Here is a 19,670-nt window from a genome sequence, read left to right on the forward strand (position 1 = left end):
AGGCCAAAGATACAGGTGACTGCTCTTTTCTGTGGCTCTAGAAGTGACCCCAGAGCCAGAAGGAAAGAAAAGAGAGTCAGGATGAGCATTGACAAAGAACAGGCCAAGATCTCTTGGCCAAAGCCAGGGAGATGACGGTTGTGGTGGAGGAGCGTGTAAAGCCTTCATGGCAACCTTTGGGGAAGGAAAGGCTTTGGTACCGAAGGTGTACGCTGTTTGGGCATGAAGCTGCTCGGTTTGCATGGTCAGCCACAAGAGCAAGGGCGCTGATTCCTCCTTAGCAGGGAAGTCCCTGAGTGGGATCGCTCAGCACCCAGCCAGGCTGGTGCCCACTGTGGCCAAGAAGGTGAACTGGCCAGAGGTATCATTGGAACTCAGACCCGGCCGACCCCAAGCCCAGCACTGCTCACTAGGCTGGGATGATCGAGTTGCTCTGTGCAGAGCCAGTCAGGGACTTGCGCCTTCAGAGGGCTTGCCGTTTGCTGGGGCAGGCCTGGTATAGTGCTGTAGCTCTTGCTGACTGGGGGCAGAGGAAACAGCTCGGGCTTCTCAGAGGCCCAGGTGGGGCTGCAGCTCCCCGTGTCCAGGAAACAGGGCTCTGTGCAGGGTCTTATGGGGCCTGGCCCTGAGGAGGAAAGCCCCACCGGCTTGTCCCAGGAGAGCTGTTGGCGAGGGAAGCCAGGTGGGATCTCATGCCACGTTTCGCCACTGCAGGTGTCGGTGACACTCGAGACCTTCCAGGACCTGTCCCTGCCCATCCCTGGCAAGGAGGACCTGGCCCGGCTGCACTCAGCGAGCCACCCAAGCGCCATGGTGAAGGCGGGCTCCTGTGGAGAGGCGTATGCGCCCCAAGGATGGATCGCCCTGCTTGTAGAGTACTTGCGCAGGTACGCTCACCCTTGTCGGCCGCACACTTTGTTTGGGGCCTTCTTGCTTCTGTGTGACCAGCACAACAGTTGCTGGCCCTTCTTTTTCTGTCAATGACTTTCTAGGTTTGTTGTCTCCTGTGTCCCTAGCTGGTTTTGGGGTCCGGTAGTGACCTTGCAAGATTGTCTCGCTGCCTTTTTCGCCAGAGATGAGCTCAAAGGTAAGGCGACTTCCTCCTATTTGTAACAGGGGCCATTGGTGTGGGCAGCCTTTGGTCGAGGGGGTGACGTGGAGAGGTCTTCATCAGTGGCTTTACTGACTGTTAAGTCAGAGACGTGCTATAGGGTCAGAAATGAAGGGGCCCTGGCCTGCCCAAGCCTCTGGCTGTCTGTTCTGCTCCTTCCTGGCAGATGCCGCAGCGCCTTGCCTTTGCTCTGAGCTGTTTGAACCTGTGAGGCTTTGCTGAAATCTGGGAAATGAGGTGGCCTCTTTTTTTAGGGAAGCAGCTGTGGACGCTTTCACTAAAAAGATTCTTTGTTCCTTCTTATGTCTCCCCTTGCGCTCAGGTCTGTGACCCTGCCCCTCCGGTTTGAGCCTTGCGTTCTTGTGTCTGTCCCCAACACTAGCTGCCATCACTGCCTCCCTTGGCTACAAGGCAATTTGGAGCTCATTTCTCTGCCTCTTCATTGCCCCTGATAGTTTGGCTTCTGTCCCTGCTCCCAGTGCTGGCCCTTGGGGTCCTCTTGGAGACAGCAAGGCCCGCCTGTGAGCTGACCAGGAGGCCCCCCCTTACACCCCCGGTCACAGAATCTCCAGAGGTGCCTCCAAGGCCGATCCAACACGGACCTGCTTAACCCAATGGCTTCTTCTCAGCCAAGGGTTATTTTCCTTCAAGCCAGTATAAATCCTCACCCTGTGGCTCCTAGTTCTACTCTCTGTGGGGAAGAAAGTGTGTAAAGTTTAATTTCCCATCCAACAAGTAAAGGGTCCAGCGTGTACTGTGCCCCTTCCCATGCTCTACTTTCTAGACATGCCTTTCGGGCGAGTGGCCCTGTGTGCAGACCCCCACCCCCCAGCACCCTGCTTCCAAGGCCCCATCACTCCTGGGATGATATCCTCTGCTCCTGGTAGGCTCCTGTGGACCCACTGTCCTCCTCCTGCTCTACCACTCCCTCCCTTGTCTCCTCGACTGGGGGGTCTGTGTCTCTGGCACTGACCAGTTTCTTCTTCTTTCTCCCTCCCTAGTAGTCAGCACAGTCACATGTTTCTAGGCATTTAGACCATCCAGCCCAGGAGTGCCCCTTGGCCCCCCAGGCAGAGGTGGGCTTTGACCCTTCCTAGCACACAGACCAGGACAGGTTCCTGGGCTATGTGGCCTCCCTCTGGTATTTCTCTGCCCTGGCTTCAGCAGCTGCACAGGCTTTGTCCATAAGAGGGGTGTGGGGATGCTGGAATAACTTGCCTTTTACCCCGTGTTATGAAAGGAATGGATTGATTCTGCCGTGATGTTTTTCTGTCTACAGGTGACAACATGTACAGTTGTGAAAGATGCAAAAAGTAAGTGGAAGAAGCCCTTTCTTGCCTTCAGAAAAACCCCCAGTTTTCGAGGCAGGTGGGTGGGCTCCAGGTCCCTGGCTGTGGGGGCAGGCAGGTGGGCACCAGGTCCCTAGCTTATGGGGCAGGCAGGTGGGCGCCAGGTCTGTAACTTATGGGGTGGGCAGGTGCCAAGTCTTCAGGAGACCAAGGAGCTTTGGCGTGAGCTCGTGGGCAAAGGGCCCCCAGTGTGGGAGGCCAAGAGGCGTGGGGCCCCAGGGAGAAGTCTGAGTAACTCCACGGGAGCACCGACCTCAGATAGTCTTGGTCCTGCACCCCTGGGAGCCTGACGGGGAGGTAGGGTGGCCCAGTGGTTAGAGGACAGCCCCAGTCTGGCCCTGCCGCTGATGGGCTGTGGTGTGTGTGCCCTCTCGGGCTCCAGGCTGCCCCCTCCGGCTCCAGGCTGCCCCCTCCCCTGGCCTGACCAGCGGAGCCTTGGACCTTGCTGTGTGCTGGGGCCTTTCCTAATCCTGTTTCCTCTTTTCTACTCAGATTGAGGAATGGAGTGAAGTTCTGTAAGGTGCAGAAGTTCCCTGAGGTGGGTAATGCCTTTCTGACTTGGTTCCTCACACGGTAGTCAGCCTGGGGGCAAGGGGGTGGGGTGACTCGCCAGGCTCACTGCTATGTGCTGCGGCCCTTCTGATCGGACGTCAGATTCTCTCCACCTCCCTGTCGGGCAGCCAGCGGGCCTGTAACCATGTAGTAACTGGGCTCATTGTTCTCCCTGCAGATCTTGTGCATACACTTGAAGAGGTTCAGGCACGAGCTCATGTTTTCCACCAAAATCAGCACCCACGTGTCTTTTCCTCTTGAGGGCCTCGATCTTCAGCCCTTCCTTGCCAAGGACAGCCCTGCCCAGATCGTGACCTACGATCTGTTGTCAGTCATCTGTCACCATGGAACTGCGAGCAGTGAGTACATTCAATGTTTTTGAGAAGGGGCGTGATGGGCGCCGACATCAATCTGGTCATCAAAGCCTCACTGGCTGAACAGTAGGCTGTGGTATACGAGAGCGTGTCTAGCCCTTGTCGGCCTGTGTTGCATTGTATAGAAAGGCAGCTGGGCTCCGTTCCTGGCAAGCTTCATGCTCTTTATGTTTCAACCACTGTCATGGGGTCTGCTGTAAAAAGGATCACACAGTGCGCGCTGCAGTGCATTTATTCAGAACAGACCAGAAATGAAAGAAGGACCTTAGGAAAAGCATCGGTCTCCATGCTGAATTTGCTCATTTGGGGTAAAGGAGACTGCATTCATCGGACGGTCTCCAGGATCTGGGCCGACCATCTGAGCGTGTGGTTTTCTGGAGCAGATGCTGTGCCCAGGCGGCCTTCCCTGAGACCTGTCTGAGGTCCTGCCCATTCTTGGGACCCATGGCCTCATCAGAACTCCCCTTCCCGCCCCCCCCCCCCCATTCCTTATAAGCCCCGTCTCCTGGCTTGCTCATAGAGAGGGCAGAGGTCACAACCTCCTGGGCCTGCTCCATCCCAGGTCTGTTGAGGGTGCTGGTGCTCACAGCATCTCATAGATACTGGCCCCCACCTAAGGGAGACCCAGCATACGGGCGTGGTCAAGGGAGTCCTGTCTCGTGTATTTGGCACCAAGGATGTGCCTGGCCCACGGGGGACCATCAGGAGGAGTAAGGCAGTCCTAGAGAGGGGAGGGGACCACCCGAAGGTACCCGGTGCGGGGCAGGGCCTGTGACAGTGGTGTAGCTGAGGCTGTGCAGAGCAGAGCAGCTGGAGATCATGAGCAGAAGCCTTGGGAGGCATTGGGCGCCACCAGCAGAGGGGAGAGGCCATGAACTGAAGCGGGAGCTTGCTCCACGGCGATGAGACTATGATGCTCCCTTCAGTGTACAGAGACATTCAGAACAGTCATCCCACAGATGGAAAGGAGGATCACGGCGGACCGTGTGTTCTGGGCCTGGTCAGAGGCAGATGCACGACGTCCCTCCTTTTGTCAGACACAAGAGTGGCTCTGTCCCTTTGCCCACAGATAAACTGAGGCGCTCCTTCAGCTCCAGGGAGAAGGGGTGGGGAGTGGGGGGAGAGACAGAAGGAGGAGGGGAGGGGAAGAGAAAGGAGGGAGAGAAAGAAAGGGAAAGTGGAAGGAGGGGGAAACAGAGACAGAGGGAGGGAGAGATGGGGAGGGGGGAGAGAAAGGAGGGAGAGAAAGATGGAGGAGGGAAGGGGGAAAGAGATGGAGGGAGAGACAGAGGAGAGAAAGAGAAAGACAAATGCGGGGTAGAGAATGAGCCCCAGCTGGGGGTGATCACCTGGAGTGCACGACTGGCCACCAGCATCTTCACGCCCAGAGCACTAGAAAGGGAGCTGCGGGGAGCACCAATGCCCCTACATCCCCACCCAGCATCTGCAGGTGTTTAGTGGCCCAAGTTTGTGTGAGAGGGAGTCCCGTGGCCCCTGACAGTGGCTGGCCCACTGTGGGTCATTCTGGCACTGGGCAACTGCTTGAATCCCAGATGGGAGCAGGTTCCCACGCCCCTTCCCCAGTCTTAGTCATCTGTCCGGGTAAACCATGGGTTCTGGTCCGAGGGGCTGCCAGCCGCTTGCTCCTGGCTTTCAGAGACTCGCGGACCCAGGGCAGATGTGCGACCAGGCTGGGTTGGGGGAAGGGGGTATCCAGATGCGCCCGGCTGGCTCTGTGCTCTAACCTGCTTGTCCCCTGACTCTCTTAGGCGGGCACTACATCGCCTACTGCCGCAACAACCTCAACACCCTGTGGTACGAGTTCGACGATCAGAGCGTGACTGAGGTCTCAGAAGCAACCGTGCAGAATGCGGAAGCCTATGTGCTTTTCTACAGGTAAGAAAAGGTGCCCTGAGACAGGCCCCAGACGGCCGTGCCTGAAGGGGCTTGATGACTGGGAAGGGGGCTTCCTCCGTGTCGTGGTGTGTAGGCGGTGGGGGAGGAGAGAGACTCACCTACACTAACCCTACGCTGGCTGCTTGGTGGGGACATCTTTGGTTGTGGTGACCAGTCAGCCCAGTCAGCCGCCATTAAAAGCCCGGTTTGGGCTGGGTTCCTTAACACGTGCTGGAAATACCGAGATTGAGGCCTGGGGGGCTGCCCTGGTGTGAAGACTAAGTGGGGGGGAGTGGGCCTGCTCTGGGGGGCAGGGGCTGCTGGGAATTCTCTCAGCGGGGTTCCTTGCCATTTTGTGTCTTTGGGGGACCCACCCAAAGGGTCAAGAGGCACGTGCGTGCAGAGGGCAGGTAGGCAGAGAAGCTCATGGGCACATTGATGTTTGCAGAGCACTTCAGAATGACCCTGCAAGGGTCAGAGTTCCTTCCATTCCCTTTTACAGATGAGGAAACTGAGGCAGGCAGCAGTGCAGGGACTTGGGAGTCTGAGGCCGCATTTGAATGCAGGCCCAGCACCCTCTGGTTCCCCCTGGAGACCCACAAGGCTGCGAGTCAGCTCTTAGGAAAGTCTGTCTGGGACTTGTCCTGCCCAGCACAGATTACTCCTTTTGGAGAGGACAAGACTGAGGTTCAGGGTGGCTGGAGTCCAGATGGGAGTATAGTAAGACATCTGCCCTTTGTAGGAAGAGCAGCGAGGAAGCACAAAAGGAAAGGCGGCGTGTGTCCAACCTCCTGAACATGATGGAGCCCAGTCTTCTTCAGTTCTACGTCTCCCGGCAGTGGCTGAACAAGTTCAAGACGTTTGCCGAGCCCGGCCCCATCTCCAATCACGACTTCCTCTGTGTTCACGGAGGTGAGAGGTCAGCTGGGGGTGGGGGGTCCCTCCCACCATGGCTGGGGGTCCTCTGAGACCTGCGCACCACAGGCAGGGCCCCAGGAAGCCTCCTGGGACTCTCTGTGCGTCAAGGACCTCCTCCTCCTTCCTGGGGCTTCCAGGATGAGCCTCTGAAATCCGTGGGGTTTGAGGAGCAGGTGCCCTCCTATGACCCAAGACTTCCCTCCCTTTCCTCAGGTGTTCCCCCACACAAAGCTAGCTACATTGAGGACCTGGTGGTGATGCTGCCTCAGAACATCTGGGATAATCTATACAGCAGGTACCCTCCCTCCCTCTCCTTGTGGTCTAAGCGGGAGGTTGGGGACCTCGTGGATGTGGAGGAATGAGGGGTGACTGACCACAGACAGACGGGGGAAAGGTGGGGAGGGAGAGAGAAAAAAGGGGAGGGGAGGGAGAGGGAAAGGGGGGGATGACAGCTGAGAGGGAGGAGGAGGAGCCTGTGAGTGTGCAGTCAGCTTCTTTTCTTCTTCAGTGTCAGGCCCAGCCTTAAGCCCCTTGATTCAGACCAGAGCCAAAGAAAGATTAGGAGGGTGGCCAGACCATGTCCTTTGGGTCCCCTTACTGTGAAATAGGACAGCTATCTTCGGAAAGTTTACTTGTGTATTTTCTGTATTGAAGCTAATTTGATATTTCTAGGAATTTACATCAAAATCATTACACAGAATGAAAATGAGGCAGATCCCAAAGTAGAGAATCTGACTTTGTCTCGTGTGTGTTAGACACAGCCATGCTAGTGTGGGCCGAGAGGTCACATGTGTGATGTCCCATGTCTGTGGTGCTAGGCTTCCAGACAGTTGTCTGGTCCTTAAGCCGGTACTTGTGCACTCCCCAAAGGGAGAGGAGGGAATTTTAGACCTGGGAAGAGTCTGCTGCAAATGTGGGGGCAACAGATGCCAGAGTTGTGGGATGGAGGTGAGGCAAAAGCCCTGCCCCGCCCCGGGTTGTTGGGGCTCCTTGGTGGGGCGAGTGGCCCCCACTGGGCTGAGTGGGGTTCAGGAACGTCTTGCCTCTGACAGAAATCGGGGCGTCGAGGTGACGGTGCCATGATTGAGCTGTTGAGCATGTTGAGCAGGCAGGGAGGGAGGTGTTTCACAGGCGTTAATGGTGCCATCTGTCTGGGTCCAGGTATGGGGGAGGACCGGCCGTCAACCACCTGTATGTGTGTCACACCTGCCAGATAGAAGCAGAGAAGGTGGAGAAAAGGAGAAAGGTGGAGCTGGACACGTTCATTCGGGTAAAGGACCTCTCTTCTCTCACCCCCGTTTCTCCAGAGTCTGTGGCTAAGTTGCACATGAATGGTTGGCATTTGCTCAGAAAGCTAAACATGGAAATGATCAAAGGAAAGCGTAGGGACCCCAGGCCCAGCACTGGCAGCCCCTGTGCCCAGCTACCACCCTTCCTCCCCTGGCATGCTCCCGGTGTCCCACTCTGCATCTGTACTGGCCCTTTCATCCACAAGATCAGAGCTGTTATGTTTCCTCTTCAGTGGAGCTGCCATCGGCGGCTCGTGTTCCACACTAGACCTTCCTCTGAGCCCCTGCTGACCTAGAAAGGGAGGACAGGCCATGTTCTGTGCAGAGAGCAGAGCCAAGCCAGGGCAAGTGTGGACGCTGCCATTGTTGAAGGTGGCTAGGACAGAGCCTTGGCCACACCCTGAGAATGGAAAAGGGAGGCCGGCATCTGGGGGGATAAGCAGCACTGTATGTCAGAGGCCAGGAAGGGAGGGAGTGGAGACCAAGGACCTGAGCTGACATGTGGACAAGGGGGAAGGCAAGAGAGGGAGGGGAAGAGAGCGGGCATGGGGGTAGCCTCTGGAGACTTCCTGTTTCTCCCTTCCAGCTGAACCGGGCTTTCCAGGAGGAGGAGTCACCGGCTGCGTTTTTCTGCATCAGCATGCAGTGGTTCAGAGAGTGGGAAGGGTTTGTGAAAGGGAAAGATGGAGGTGAGTGGGTGGGCAAATGTGGGCCCTTGGTTTCCCTCAGGATCCCCTTTAGTCTCTCTAGTTCTGAGCTTTGTTATCCAGAAGTCTGGGAGCCAGGGGGCCCTTGTCCCACAGCATCGCGAGGCTGCTCTGGGACGTGGCAGATGGGGAAACCCCAGGCTGATCAAAGGTCCAAGTTTCCTACCCCCTGGAGAGGATCTCTGGGCAGCCTGGGTCATTGAAGCTTTCAGGGTCCCGGCCAGTGAGTGCTGGACGAGCAAAAAGTAACCCAACTGTCCAGATGTGAACTTGACCAGGGGGTCAGAGACGGGCAGGAGGCTCCCTGTAAGACCTGGGGGTGGAGCAGGTGTCCATCATTGGGGAAAAGGTTGGGAAAATTGGGAGACATGAGTGTAATGAGAGTGATCGTGCTGGAGGGACAGCTGCCCAAGGGGGATTCAGGAAAAGACCCCGAGAGCTGGGATAGTCCTGAGGAAAGAACAAGGAAACAACCGGGGGAGAGCACAAGGGCAGCCACTGTCACCCATGGCCCTTGGTCCAGGGGGGAGTTCCCCCTGGAAGGGTGTCCTGTCCAGTCCTGCCCCTCCAGAAAGGACCCATGTCCAAACAGGCTCCAGGCAGGGTCCCTCCGAAGCAGCAACAAGGCCCCTCTGGGTCCCCTATTCAGGGGCTGCTTCTCCAGAGTAAAGTGGGGAAACCCCCAACTTGAGGTTTCTACCTTGGTCTAACTGGAAGTTCGGAGTTAGTCCAGTCAGGAGCTGAGCTCCTGCAGCCTCCCCGAGTGAGGATTTGGGGTCGCTGGGCTCCTGAATCCCCAGGATTCTTCTCTGTTCCATCTAGTGGCTGTGCTTGTCTGGCAGGCTGAGTTTTTAGTAATTTGGGATTTTAAAACTGACTGGTGTCTTCGGCACACACTTGGGGATGGCTGGCTAGATCCTAAATAAAGGGCGGGTTGCTTTTTCCCCTTCTGACCTCAGCCTGTCCCTGGCCCTTTGCTTCCCTCATTTCTCATTCTGCAGTAAAGATCTCAGGAATTTAGTGAGCCTCTCCCACCAGGTAATCCTGCCAAGGCCTCATACGTTCTCAGGTTTCCATCAAGTACCATGTTGAACATTCATAGCCCCTGTTCAAGCCGTGGAACGTGAGTCAGGTGAAAGAACTTGGGAGTCTTGGGAGTCCACGGACACAGCTCCTGTCTTAGCTCTGAGCCCCCAGGCCCTGACATGTGCTGGACTTGCCTTCCAGCCCTGGGTTCAGCACCCATGCTCCTGTTAATGACAGCAGCATCTTCATTACAGCTCCTAAGTCACCTGCTTCCTTAGCGTTAGAACTTGTTGCGTTCCCAGTGACATGAACGTAGAGCAGAGCTGCATCACAGGAAGGCTGCCACTTGTTGGCTCTGGGACCCTTGTTGGATTCAGAGCCCCCCGACCCAACCTCACAGAGCTGGTGAGAGGGTCACTTCAGCGCATCTCTGCAGCATGGTGCAGGCCCGGGAGGTCAGAAGTGAGGCCGTGTAGCCTTCAGCCATGTGACAAGTTAATCTAGTACAGATCTGCCCTGGTTCTTCTGACAATCACATTTGACCTTTTCTTCTCTGCTACCCTAGATCCGCCTGGACCCATTGATAACACTAAGATTGCCATCAACAAGGGTGGTAGCATCATCCTCAAACAAGGTAAGTGGAGCGGTGCACACGTACCTGCCTGTGTTGGGCTCCTTGTTCACACTTGGCTTTTGTCAGGTGTTATGAGTGTCATTTATTGTAAAGTTGTGACATTTCAGTAAGGAAATGAGAGGGTCGAGGGGTGGATCCCTCCCTCCCCCAGGCGAACAGGCCTCCTGGGGTGAGTAGATGGACAGAGGGAAGGTTGGATGGAAGGAAAGATGGATGGAAGGAAGGAAGGAAGGAAGGTTGGATAGATGGACAGATGAATCAATGAAGTGATGGATGGAGGAATGGATGGATGGTTGGTTGGACAGATGGAAGATTGGGTGGATGGATGGATGGGCAGGTGGAAGGTTGGATGTACAGATAGGTGGACAGACCCTGTCTTCAAGACTCATAGCTCTCAGGGGCAGAGCCAAGATGGCCGCATGAAAACAGTTTCTTACCAGAGGTCTCTCACAAGTCCTGTCAGATTCCCCTAAAAAAGTGAATCTGAGCAGATTTGGGAGACTTAGAAGATGCAAGCAGTCTGAGTGGGGCAAATTTCCAAGCCAGGAGAGTCCAAAAGGTCAACGGGACGGATTGATAGGCTGGGAGAGAGCTGCACCAGACAGCACCAAAGCGGAAGCAGCTGCGGAAACCAACCAGCGAGACAGGCTGAGAGAAAGCTGGGTGCCTGAAACCGGTGGAGATCCCTAGGCCTCCCAACACAGGACTTGAGTCTGTTGAAGGATGAGAAGCAGCAGCGCAATGCCTCTGGCCGTGAGATGTCAACTCCTGAGGCTTGCAGCCCAAAGGTATGAAATGGGTCTTCTTGAACTTCCAGGAGACATAATGGCCAGGTAAATAGCTCTAATCCCTCCCCTGACCCAAAGAATTCCTCAGGGGAAAAAACGCTGCAATAGAGGAGACAGAAGTGGGGCTTCAGTGGCCAAGCAGTGGGAGTTCCTGAGTCCCAGGGGGCAGAGCCAGCAGGGGTCAACACCAGGAGGCTAGACGTACCCTTGCACCCCCAGGGGAAGTAGCAGACCCCAGCACAGACAACAAACAGCTGAGACCATTGCTGAAGAGCAACAGTGCTGGAGAGCAGCCCCAGGGGAAAAGGAGAATTCAGGCAGCAAACCCCTCCTCCATACCTCAGGAAACTGAAGGCTATAATACACAAAGCCAGTACAGATTTTCACAGTCCCCAGAACCAGAAACCTGGGACTGAGATCCCTGAGACCCAAAAGCAGAAATCCACCATGAAGCCAGGAAAAAGCTAAACAACATGAAGACGAACATGAAAAAACCAAGGACCATTGATTCACTTTGCGGAGACAGGGATGATCAAAATACCAATTTGGAAGAGGAATAGCATTGACACTATACCCACATCTGATACCTCAAAAGGAAATGTGAACTGGTCTCAAGCCCAAAAAGCATTACTGGAAGAGCTAAAGGAGGATTTCAAAAACCAAATTAGGGAGGTAAAAGAAAAAATGGAAAAAAAAAGAAACCACTGATGAAATCAAGTCTTTAAGAAATAAGATTGGTGAAATGGCTATGGAGATTCAGAATCTAAATGGAGAAAATGACACCTTAAAGGTAAAATCAACCAACTGGAAAAGGAGACTCAAAAGCAAAATGAAGACAGCAACTCATTAAAAATTAGAATTGAGCAAGTGGAAACTAATGACTATGAGGCATCAAGAAGCAGTAAAACAAAATATAAAGAATGAAAAAGTAGAAGAAAAAGTGAAATAGCTGGAAAAACAACTGACCTGGAAAATAGATCCAGGAGAGATGATCTAAGAATTATTGGTCTATCAGAAATCCACAATGAAAAAAGAGCCTTGACAGTATCTTCGAGGAAATTATCAAAGATAACTGCCCAGAGGTCTAGAACCAGAGGGTAAAATCGTCATTGAAAGAATCCACCGATCACCCCGTGAAAGAGACCCCCAAGTTGAAAACTCCAAGAAATATTGTAGCCAAATTTCAGAATTACAAAGTCAAGGAGAAAATACTGCAAGCAGCCAAAAAGAAACAATTCAGATATCATGGTACTATAGTTAGGATCACGCAGGATCTCTCAGCTTCTGCATTAAATGACAGGAGAAATTGGAATATGATATTCTAAAGGGCAAAGGAGTTGGGACTACAACCAAGGATCAACTACCCAGCAAGACTGAGCATAATTTTTCAGGCAAGGAGATGGATATTCAGCGAAATAAGGGAATTCCAGACCTTCCTGATGAAAAGGCCAGAACTCAATGGAAAATTCGATCTTCAAACACAAAACTCAAGAGGTCATAAAAAGGTAAACAGGGGGAAAAACCACCACAAACCTTATTAATCAATAAGGGCAAATTAGTTATATCTTTATATAGGATTATATCATTTTACGTATGTGATATATATATGTCAATCTTGAGAATAGTACAGTTATTATGATAATTGAAAGGGATACACATAGACTGTGGATGTCTGTATAAAATAACTAATATAAGGATAAAAACCATAATTAAGAGATGTCAAGGGAGGGTTCTGGGAGAAGAAGTAAGGAGGTAGTAGAAAAGGGTAAATTACATTGAATGAAGAGGCACCTAAACACGTTATAGTAGAGGGAAAGAAGGGAGGGAGAAGAGCAGTATTTGAGCTCTATTCTCATCGGATTTGGTTCAAGAAGGGAATAACATACCCTGAGAAGTATAGAAATATAACTTGTCCTATAGGCAGTAGGAGGGGAAAGGGGGTAAAAAGGGAGGGGTGTGGTCAGAAGGGAGGGAAGAAGTAGCAAGTGGAAAACAGTAAGATAAGGGAGGGGAATCAAGAGGGAGGGTAAACTGAGGAAGGCGTTGGTCAAAAGCAAAACTTTGTTGAGGAATGGAAGGGGAAAGGGAGAAATAAAAGCATAAACAGGGGGAAATAGGATGGAGAAAAAGACAGATAGTAATCATAACTGTGAATGGAATGAGCTCTCCCATAAAATGGAAGCAGATAGTAGAATGGATTAAAAACCATAATCCTACAATATACTGTTTACAAGAAACACATTTGAAACAGGGGGATACACACAGGGTAAAGGTAAAAAGATGGAGTAAAATATGTTGTGCTTCAGCTAAAGTAAAAAAAGCATGGGTAGCAATCCTAATCTCAGACAAAGCAAAAGTTAAGATAGATCTAATTAAAAGAGATAAGGAAGGACACTACATCCTGCTAAAAATTATCATAAACAATGAAGCAATATCATTGTTTAACATAAATGCACCAAGTGGTATGGCATGCAAATTCCTAGAGGAGAGGTTAAGGGATTTACAGGAAGAAATAGACAGCAAAACTATAATAATGGGAGACCTCAACCTCCCCCTCTCCAAACTAGATAAATCTAACCTCAAAATAAACAGGAAAGAAGTTAAGGAGGTGAACAGAATTTTAGAAAAGGCAGATATGATAGACCTCTGGAGAAAGCTGAATGGGGATAAAAAGGAATATACTTTTTTCTCAGCGGTACATGGCACATGCTCAAAAACTGACCATGTACTAGGTCATAAAAACTTCACAATCCAGTGCAGAAAGGCAGAAGTAGTCAAAGCATCCTTGTCAGATCATGATACAATGAAAATTATTTGTCAGAAAGAACCATGGAAAAATAAGCTAAAAATTAATTGAAAACTAAATAATTCTAAAGAATGAGTGGGCCAAAGAACAAATAATAGAAACAATAACTTCTTTAAGAGAATGACAATAATGAGTCAACATACCAAAACTTATGGGATGCAGCAAAAGCAGTTTTATATCTCTAAATGCTTACATGAATAAAATAGAGAAAAAGAAGATCGATGAATTGGGCATGCAACTGAAAAAGCTAGAAAAAGAACAAATTGAAAATCCCCAATTAAATGCCAAATTAGAGATACTGAAAATCAAAGGAGAGATTAATAAAATTGAAATTAAGAAAACAAAGAGCTGGTTTTATGAAAAAACAAATAAAATTGATAAACCTTTGGTCAATTTGATTAAAAAAAAAGAAAGAAGAAAATCAAATTACCAGTATCAAAAATGAAAAGGGTGAACACACCTCCAATGAAGAGGAAATTAAGACAATAATTAGAAATTATTTTGCCCAATTGTATGCCCATAAATTTGACAACCTGTTTCCACAATCCGGCTAGCAGCTTATGTGGGGGTGTAAGATCCACCCACAGCCAGCACCCAGAAAGCTGCTGGCATGCTGGGAAAGCACAGGTTCTTTTGATCTGCTTTAATAAGGAAAGCAAGGTGAAGGGGTTGACAAGTTTACTTTAATCCAGCATACAGACAGCATTCACTTAGTTCAGGGAAAAAAGCCAGCACCTTGAACTTCAGAACAAAATACAAACAAATTACAAATATCAACAGACAGACCAAATACAGATTCATAGTTACCAACATCTAGGTTCAGCCCGGGAGCTCAGAACAAGGGCTGGCCCAGAGTCACGCATGCCACCACTGCTGCAGGAATGAGCTCCAAAGAACAGACAGCCAACCCCTGGTTTTTATATCTTTTTCAGCGTCAGGGGTGAGTCACACATGCGACTCACCCACGTGACCTAGAATCGTCACAAAGAGGTGACTTAAACCCATGTGGTCTAAAAGCCTCTGCTGTCCCAGACATGTCACTCAAACTCATGTGTAAACTAGGCCCTCCCCTGAGTTAGCTCCACCTTGGGCCCCACCTTAGTTATCAATCCACCCCCACATAGGTTTTACACCTAATAGGGGTTTGGGCCTGGGGCTTAGCACCTAGTAAGGCTCAATGAATTACTCAAAGAGAACAAAAGCCAAACTATTCAAGGGCACTTATTGAACTAAGTGCTAAGGAGCCCATTTTTGGTTACCAACACACAACCTTAGGGATATGGATGAATATCTACAAAAATATAAATCTCCCAGGTTAACAGAAGTGGAAGTAAATTTCCTAAATAACCCCATCTCAGAAAAAGAAATTGAGCAAGCCATCAATAAACTCCCTAGGAAAAAATCTCCAGGGCCAGATGGTTTTACATGTGAATTTTATCAAACATTTCAAGAACAATTAATTCCTATACTTTGTGGGAAAACAGGTGAAGAAAGAGTCCTACCAAATTCTTTTTTATGACACAAATATGGTACTAATACCTAAGCCAGGAAGAGTCAAAACAGGGAAAGAAAATTTCCCTAATGAATATTGATGCAAAAATTTGAAATAAAATATTAGCAAAAAGATTGCAGCAACTTATCACAAGAATAATACGCTATGACCAGGTAGGATTTATTCCAGGAATGCAAGGCTGGTTCAGTATTAGAAAAACTATCAGCATAATTGATCATATCGACAACAGAACTAGCAGAAACCATATGATCATCTCAATAGATGGAGACAAAACTTTTGACAAAATACAACAGCCGTTCCTATTAAAAACACTAGAAAGCATAGGAATAAATGGAGCCTTCCTTAAAATTATAAATAGCATCTATCTGAAACCATCAACAAGCATTATTTGTAATGGGAATAAGCTAGATGCATTTCCAATAAGATCACGGGTGAAACAAGGATGTCCATTATTACCTAGTCAATTTGGTACTAGAAATGTTAGCTGTAGCAATAAGACAAGAAAGAGAAATTGAAGGAATTAGAATAGACAAAGAAGAAACTAAATTATCACTTTTTGCAGATGATATGATGATTCACGTAGAGAATCCTAGAGAATCAAGTAAAAAACTACTTGAAATAATAAACAACTTTAGCAAATTTGCAGGATATAAAATAAACCCACATAAATCCTCGACATTCCTATACATTACTAACAAAACCCAACAGCAAGAGATAGAAAGAGGAATTCCATTCAAAGTTACTGTAGACACTATAAAATATTTGGGAGTCTATTTGCCAAGAGAAACCCAGGGCCTATATGAACATAACTATGAAATACTTTTCACACAAATAAAGTCAGGTCTAAATAAATGGAAAAACATTAGTTCCTCATGGTAAGGCCAAGCTAATATAATAAAAATGACAATTTTACCTAAATTAATTTATCTATTCAGTGCCATACCAATCAAACTACCAAAAAATTATTTTACAGAGCTGGATAAAATAATAACAAAATTCATCTGGAAGAACAAGAAGTCTAGAATATCTAGGGAATTAATGAAAAGAAATGCTAGGGCAGGTGGCCTAGCCATACCAGATATTAAACTGTACTACCAAGCAGCAGTCATCAAAACTACCTGGTACTGGCTAAGAAACAGAGTGGTGGATCAGTGGAATGTGATAGGTACACAAGACACAATCGTCAACGACTATCGCAATCTACTTTTTGATACACCCAAAGAATATAGCTTCTGGGCTAAAAATTCACTATTTCACAAAAACTGCTGGGAAAACTGAAAAATGGTAGGGCAGAAACTGGGCATAGACCAATATCTTACACCATATACCAAAATAAAGTCAAAATGGGTTCCTGATTTAGGAATAAAGTCTGATACTATAAGTAATTGGGGAGAGAAAGGAATAGTTTACCTGTCTGATTTATGCGAAATGGAAGAATTCATGACCCAACAAGACGCAGAGAGCCTTACAAAATGCAAAATGGATAATTTTGATTATGTTAAATTGAAAAGTTTTTGTATAAACAAAGCCAATGCAACAAAGATTAGGAGGGAAGCAGAAAATTGGGACAAAATCTTTACAACCAGTGTTTCTGATAAAGGCCTGGTTTCTAAAATATATAGGGAACTGAGCCAAATTTACAGGAATACAAGTCATTCTGCAATTGAGAAGTGATCAAAGGATATGAACAGGCATTTTCAGAGGAAGAAATTAAAAGATATCTATAGGCATATGAAAAAATGCTTGAAATCCCTACTGATGAGAGAAATGCAAATCAAAACAACTCTTAGATACCACATCTCTCCTGTCAGATTGGCTAAAATGACAAAACAGGAAAATGATAAATGCTGGAGAGGATATGGGATAATTGGAACATTGTTACATGGCTGGTGGAGTTGTGAACAGATCCAGCCATTCTGGAGAGCCATTTGGAACTGTGCCCAAAAGGCTATAAAAATGTGTATACCCTTTGACCCAGCAATACCACTTCCAGGGTTGTATCCCAAAGAGATCACACAAGTGGGAAAAGGACCCATATGTACAAAAATATTTATAACAGCTCTTTTTGTAGTAGCAAAGAATTGGAAATCAAGGGGATGACCATCAATTGGGGAATTGGCTGAACAAGTCGTGGTATATGAAGGTAATGGAATACTACTGTGCTATAAGAAATGGGGATGATAACGACTTCATAATAACCTGGAAAAACCTATATGATATAATGGTGAGCTAGGGGAGCAGAACCAGGAGAACGTTATACACAACCACAGACATATTTCTTTTGTGATGACTAACCTTGATAGACTTGGCTCTTCTCAGCAATACAAGATGCAAAGACAACTCCAAAGGACTCATGATGGAGAGAGCTATCTATATCCAGAGAAAGAACTATGGAGTTTGAATGCAAATTGAGGCATACTTTACGCTCACCTTTTTTTTTTGTTTCCTTTTTTTTTTCTTTCTCTTTTGTTTTTGTCTTTGTTTTTGGTTTTTGGTTTTGTTTCTTCTTTCTCATGATTCATTCCATTGGTCATAATTCCTCTTTACAACTTGACTATTGTGTAAATAACTTCAATGTGAAGTTATATGTAGAAGATATGTCAGACATTTTTGGACAAAGGACAGGGTGAGAATGCAGATGGAAGGTGTTGGACAAGGAGCGGAGATCAAAGGCTTCTTTGCCCTCTGTGATTTTTTTTTTTCCATTTTCAGTAGATGTGGGTTTTAGATTTGTTGGACAAGCCTGCCCTCCCTCACCTCCCTTTTTCAGATGTGACGTCCCAGACTTCCTGGGTTGTGCTTGTCTGAAGCATAGGGGAGCCCAGCTGTGGAGGCCCCTTGGCGTGGTTCCCAGGTTAGCTCCTGTCTGTAGAGCCCAGGGCAGAGCTAGTTGATGCCAGCCACCCTGACCTGTGTGTGTGCTCCTCCCCCAGGGGCAGATTCAGGGCAGATTTCTGAAGAAACATGGAATTTCCTTCAGTCCATCTATGGCGGCGGGCCAGAGGTTATTTTGCGCCCACCTGTCGCCCCTGTCGACCCTGACGTGCTGCACACAGAGGAGAAGATTGAAGTAGAGACCCGGGCCCTCTGACCTCAACCACACAGATCAGGACAACCATGGGGAACCCTTCCCACTCGCACAAAAGAAAAACCATTCCTGAAAGCATGTCTGTTTTCTTGCTTTTTCACCTTTCCCCCCTTTCTTCCTCCTCACTGGGCATTACAGTTGTGGATGAGTATGTCGTGACTTGGAATCTATTATAGGTGACACGTTTAATGCTAAATAATTTACTGTGAAATCTTTCAAAGGTCACATTTTGAAAGGGATGAGTTCTGTGTCTTGAGATTGTTCAATCAGTGGACAGTAGGTCATTGATCTTTTTTATGACATGTAAACCAATAGTATCCTTTGTAGACTTGTAAAATAAAATGGCTTTTAAAATGTTTTTCAAAACGTTATCCCATGATTCTGACCCCACATGGAGCACTTTCTGCCAAGGGCCCCTGTTGGGATAGACTCTGTGGGGCCTTTTTACATTGATCAGAAGGTTGGGCCTGCAGGATTTGTGGGAATTTCCCAAAACTCAGGAAAAGTATCCTCTCCCCCCCTTTTTTGGCACTGCAGTATAGAAAGGTGTGGCCCATGAAAGCCTCAACCACATTTTCTCTTTTGGATGGATCAAGTATGTAATTGGTTTGGATGAATTTGTCGACAGATGTAATTTATTGCTTGTATGTTGTCAATGTTAAAATGTTGATCCTTACAAGCCCAGAGAACATTTCATTTGTGTGTCGGTGGCTGTAAAATCTCTAGCGAGTTTTAGGGTACTTTTTTTTTGACAGCATGCAGTCTGTAATATGCATCAATAACCCTGGCCACCCTGAAGAGCACTTGGAGAAGTTTTTTGTCAAACGCATCAACATTCCTTCTGAATAATATTCTGTACCACTCTCTGAGGCATGATTACATGACGTCCAAACCTGCAAACGCTGGACAGCGCGGGTCGGGTTATTGGGGGAGGGACCACTTGTTGCTGCTACAGCTCAAGCAATGTTCTGAACCAGCTCAATAAAGTGATTTTTAAAAACAGTCTTTGAAGATTTGTGAATGTTCCTGGTTGGGTTTGTACTTGGCACAAAGTCCTTGGGCACAAGAAGAGGAGAAAAGGAAAAGTTGATTTCCCCTGTGAGGCTTGTGGGGATTCAAAGCTCACACAGGTTGTGGCAGTAGAAGGCACCATACAGAAGGGTGAGGAGGACAGGGGTGCGGGACCCTGAGCAGCTTTCCCCAAAGGGGAAGATGTGAGATGTCTTCCCGCCTCCACTGGAAGACCTCTGGGAAGGGAGCAGAGGTGTCCAAGGGCTGCTCTCAAGTCCCCCCTGAGTCTTCTCCAAATGAAATATCCCCAGTTCCATCAGTTAGTCTTCACGCAGCATAGCCATAGGCTCTTCACCATATCTGACAGGACCCTTCCAGAAAAGAGGGTTCTAAAAAATGCAACATTTGAGAGGGGATTGATGAGGACAAAAGTTAGCTCCTCGTTCCTGGAAGCTCCTCAGTGCACACTTGGGAAGAGTCTCCCAGGTGCTAGGGATGCAATGACCAGAGTTCCCTAATTTTGTGGACTGTTAAGTCTGCTACCCAAGAAACCCTTGATCCTTTCCAGATCAGATCTGCCCATTTTTGTGAAAACTTGTGAAGAACTA

The 19,670-nt window shown here is 48.5% G+C and overlaps 1 protein-coding gene across 5 annotated transcripts in view; it reads left to right on the forward strand.

Annotated features, from left to right (window-relative positions):
• The window catches only part of USP33 (ubiquitin specific peptidase 33), a 65,102-nt gene extending 46,049 nt beyond the window's left edge, over nucleotides 1-19,053 (forward strand). For 3 of the 5 annotated variants that reach the window (XM_036755140.1, XM_036755138.1, XM_036755139.1), the window contains exons 13-24: nucleotides 715-887; nucleotides 993-1,087; nucleotides 2,391-2,424; nucleotides 2,953-2,998; nucleotides 3,191-3,371; nucleotides 5,156-5,282; nucleotides 6,025-6,194; nucleotides 6,414-6,495; nucleotides 7,362-7,470; nucleotides 8,076-8,178; nucleotides 9,788-9,856; nucleotides 17,897-19,053. In XM_036755140.1, coding sequence (XP_036611035.1) covers nucleotides 715-887; nucleotides 993-1,087; nucleotides 2,391-2,424; nucleotides 2,953-2,998; nucleotides 3,191-3,371; nucleotides 5,156-5,282; nucleotides 6,025-6,194; nucleotides 6,414-6,495; nucleotides 7,362-7,470; nucleotides 8,076-8,178; nucleotides 9,788-9,856; nucleotides 17,897-18,054 — 1,347 coding nt within the window. In that variant the 3' untranslated portion in view covers nucleotides 18,055-19,053. The remainder of the gene's footprint in view (nucleotides 1-714; nucleotides 888-992; nucleotides 1,088-2,390; nucleotides 2,425-2,952; nucleotides 2,999-3,190; nucleotides 3,372-5,155; nucleotides 5,283-6,024; nucleotides 6,195-6,413; nucleotides 6,496-7,361; nucleotides 7,471-8,075; nucleotides 8,179-9,787; nucleotides 9,857-17,896) is intronic. The other 2 variants (XM_036755142.1, XM_036755141.1) reach the window with 1 other exon arrangement.
• The last annotated feature ends 617 nt before the right edge of the window (nucleotides 19,054-19,670 follow it).

The sequence above is a fragment of the Trichosurus vulpecula genome, chromosome 4 (genome assembly GCF_011100635.1).
Source record: "Trichosurus vulpecula isolate mTriVul1 chromosome 4, mTriVul1.pri, whole genome shotgun sequence".
Lineage (NCBI taxonomy): Eukaryota > Metazoa > Chordata > Mammalia > Diprotodontia > Phalangeridae > Trichosurus > Trichosurus vulpecula.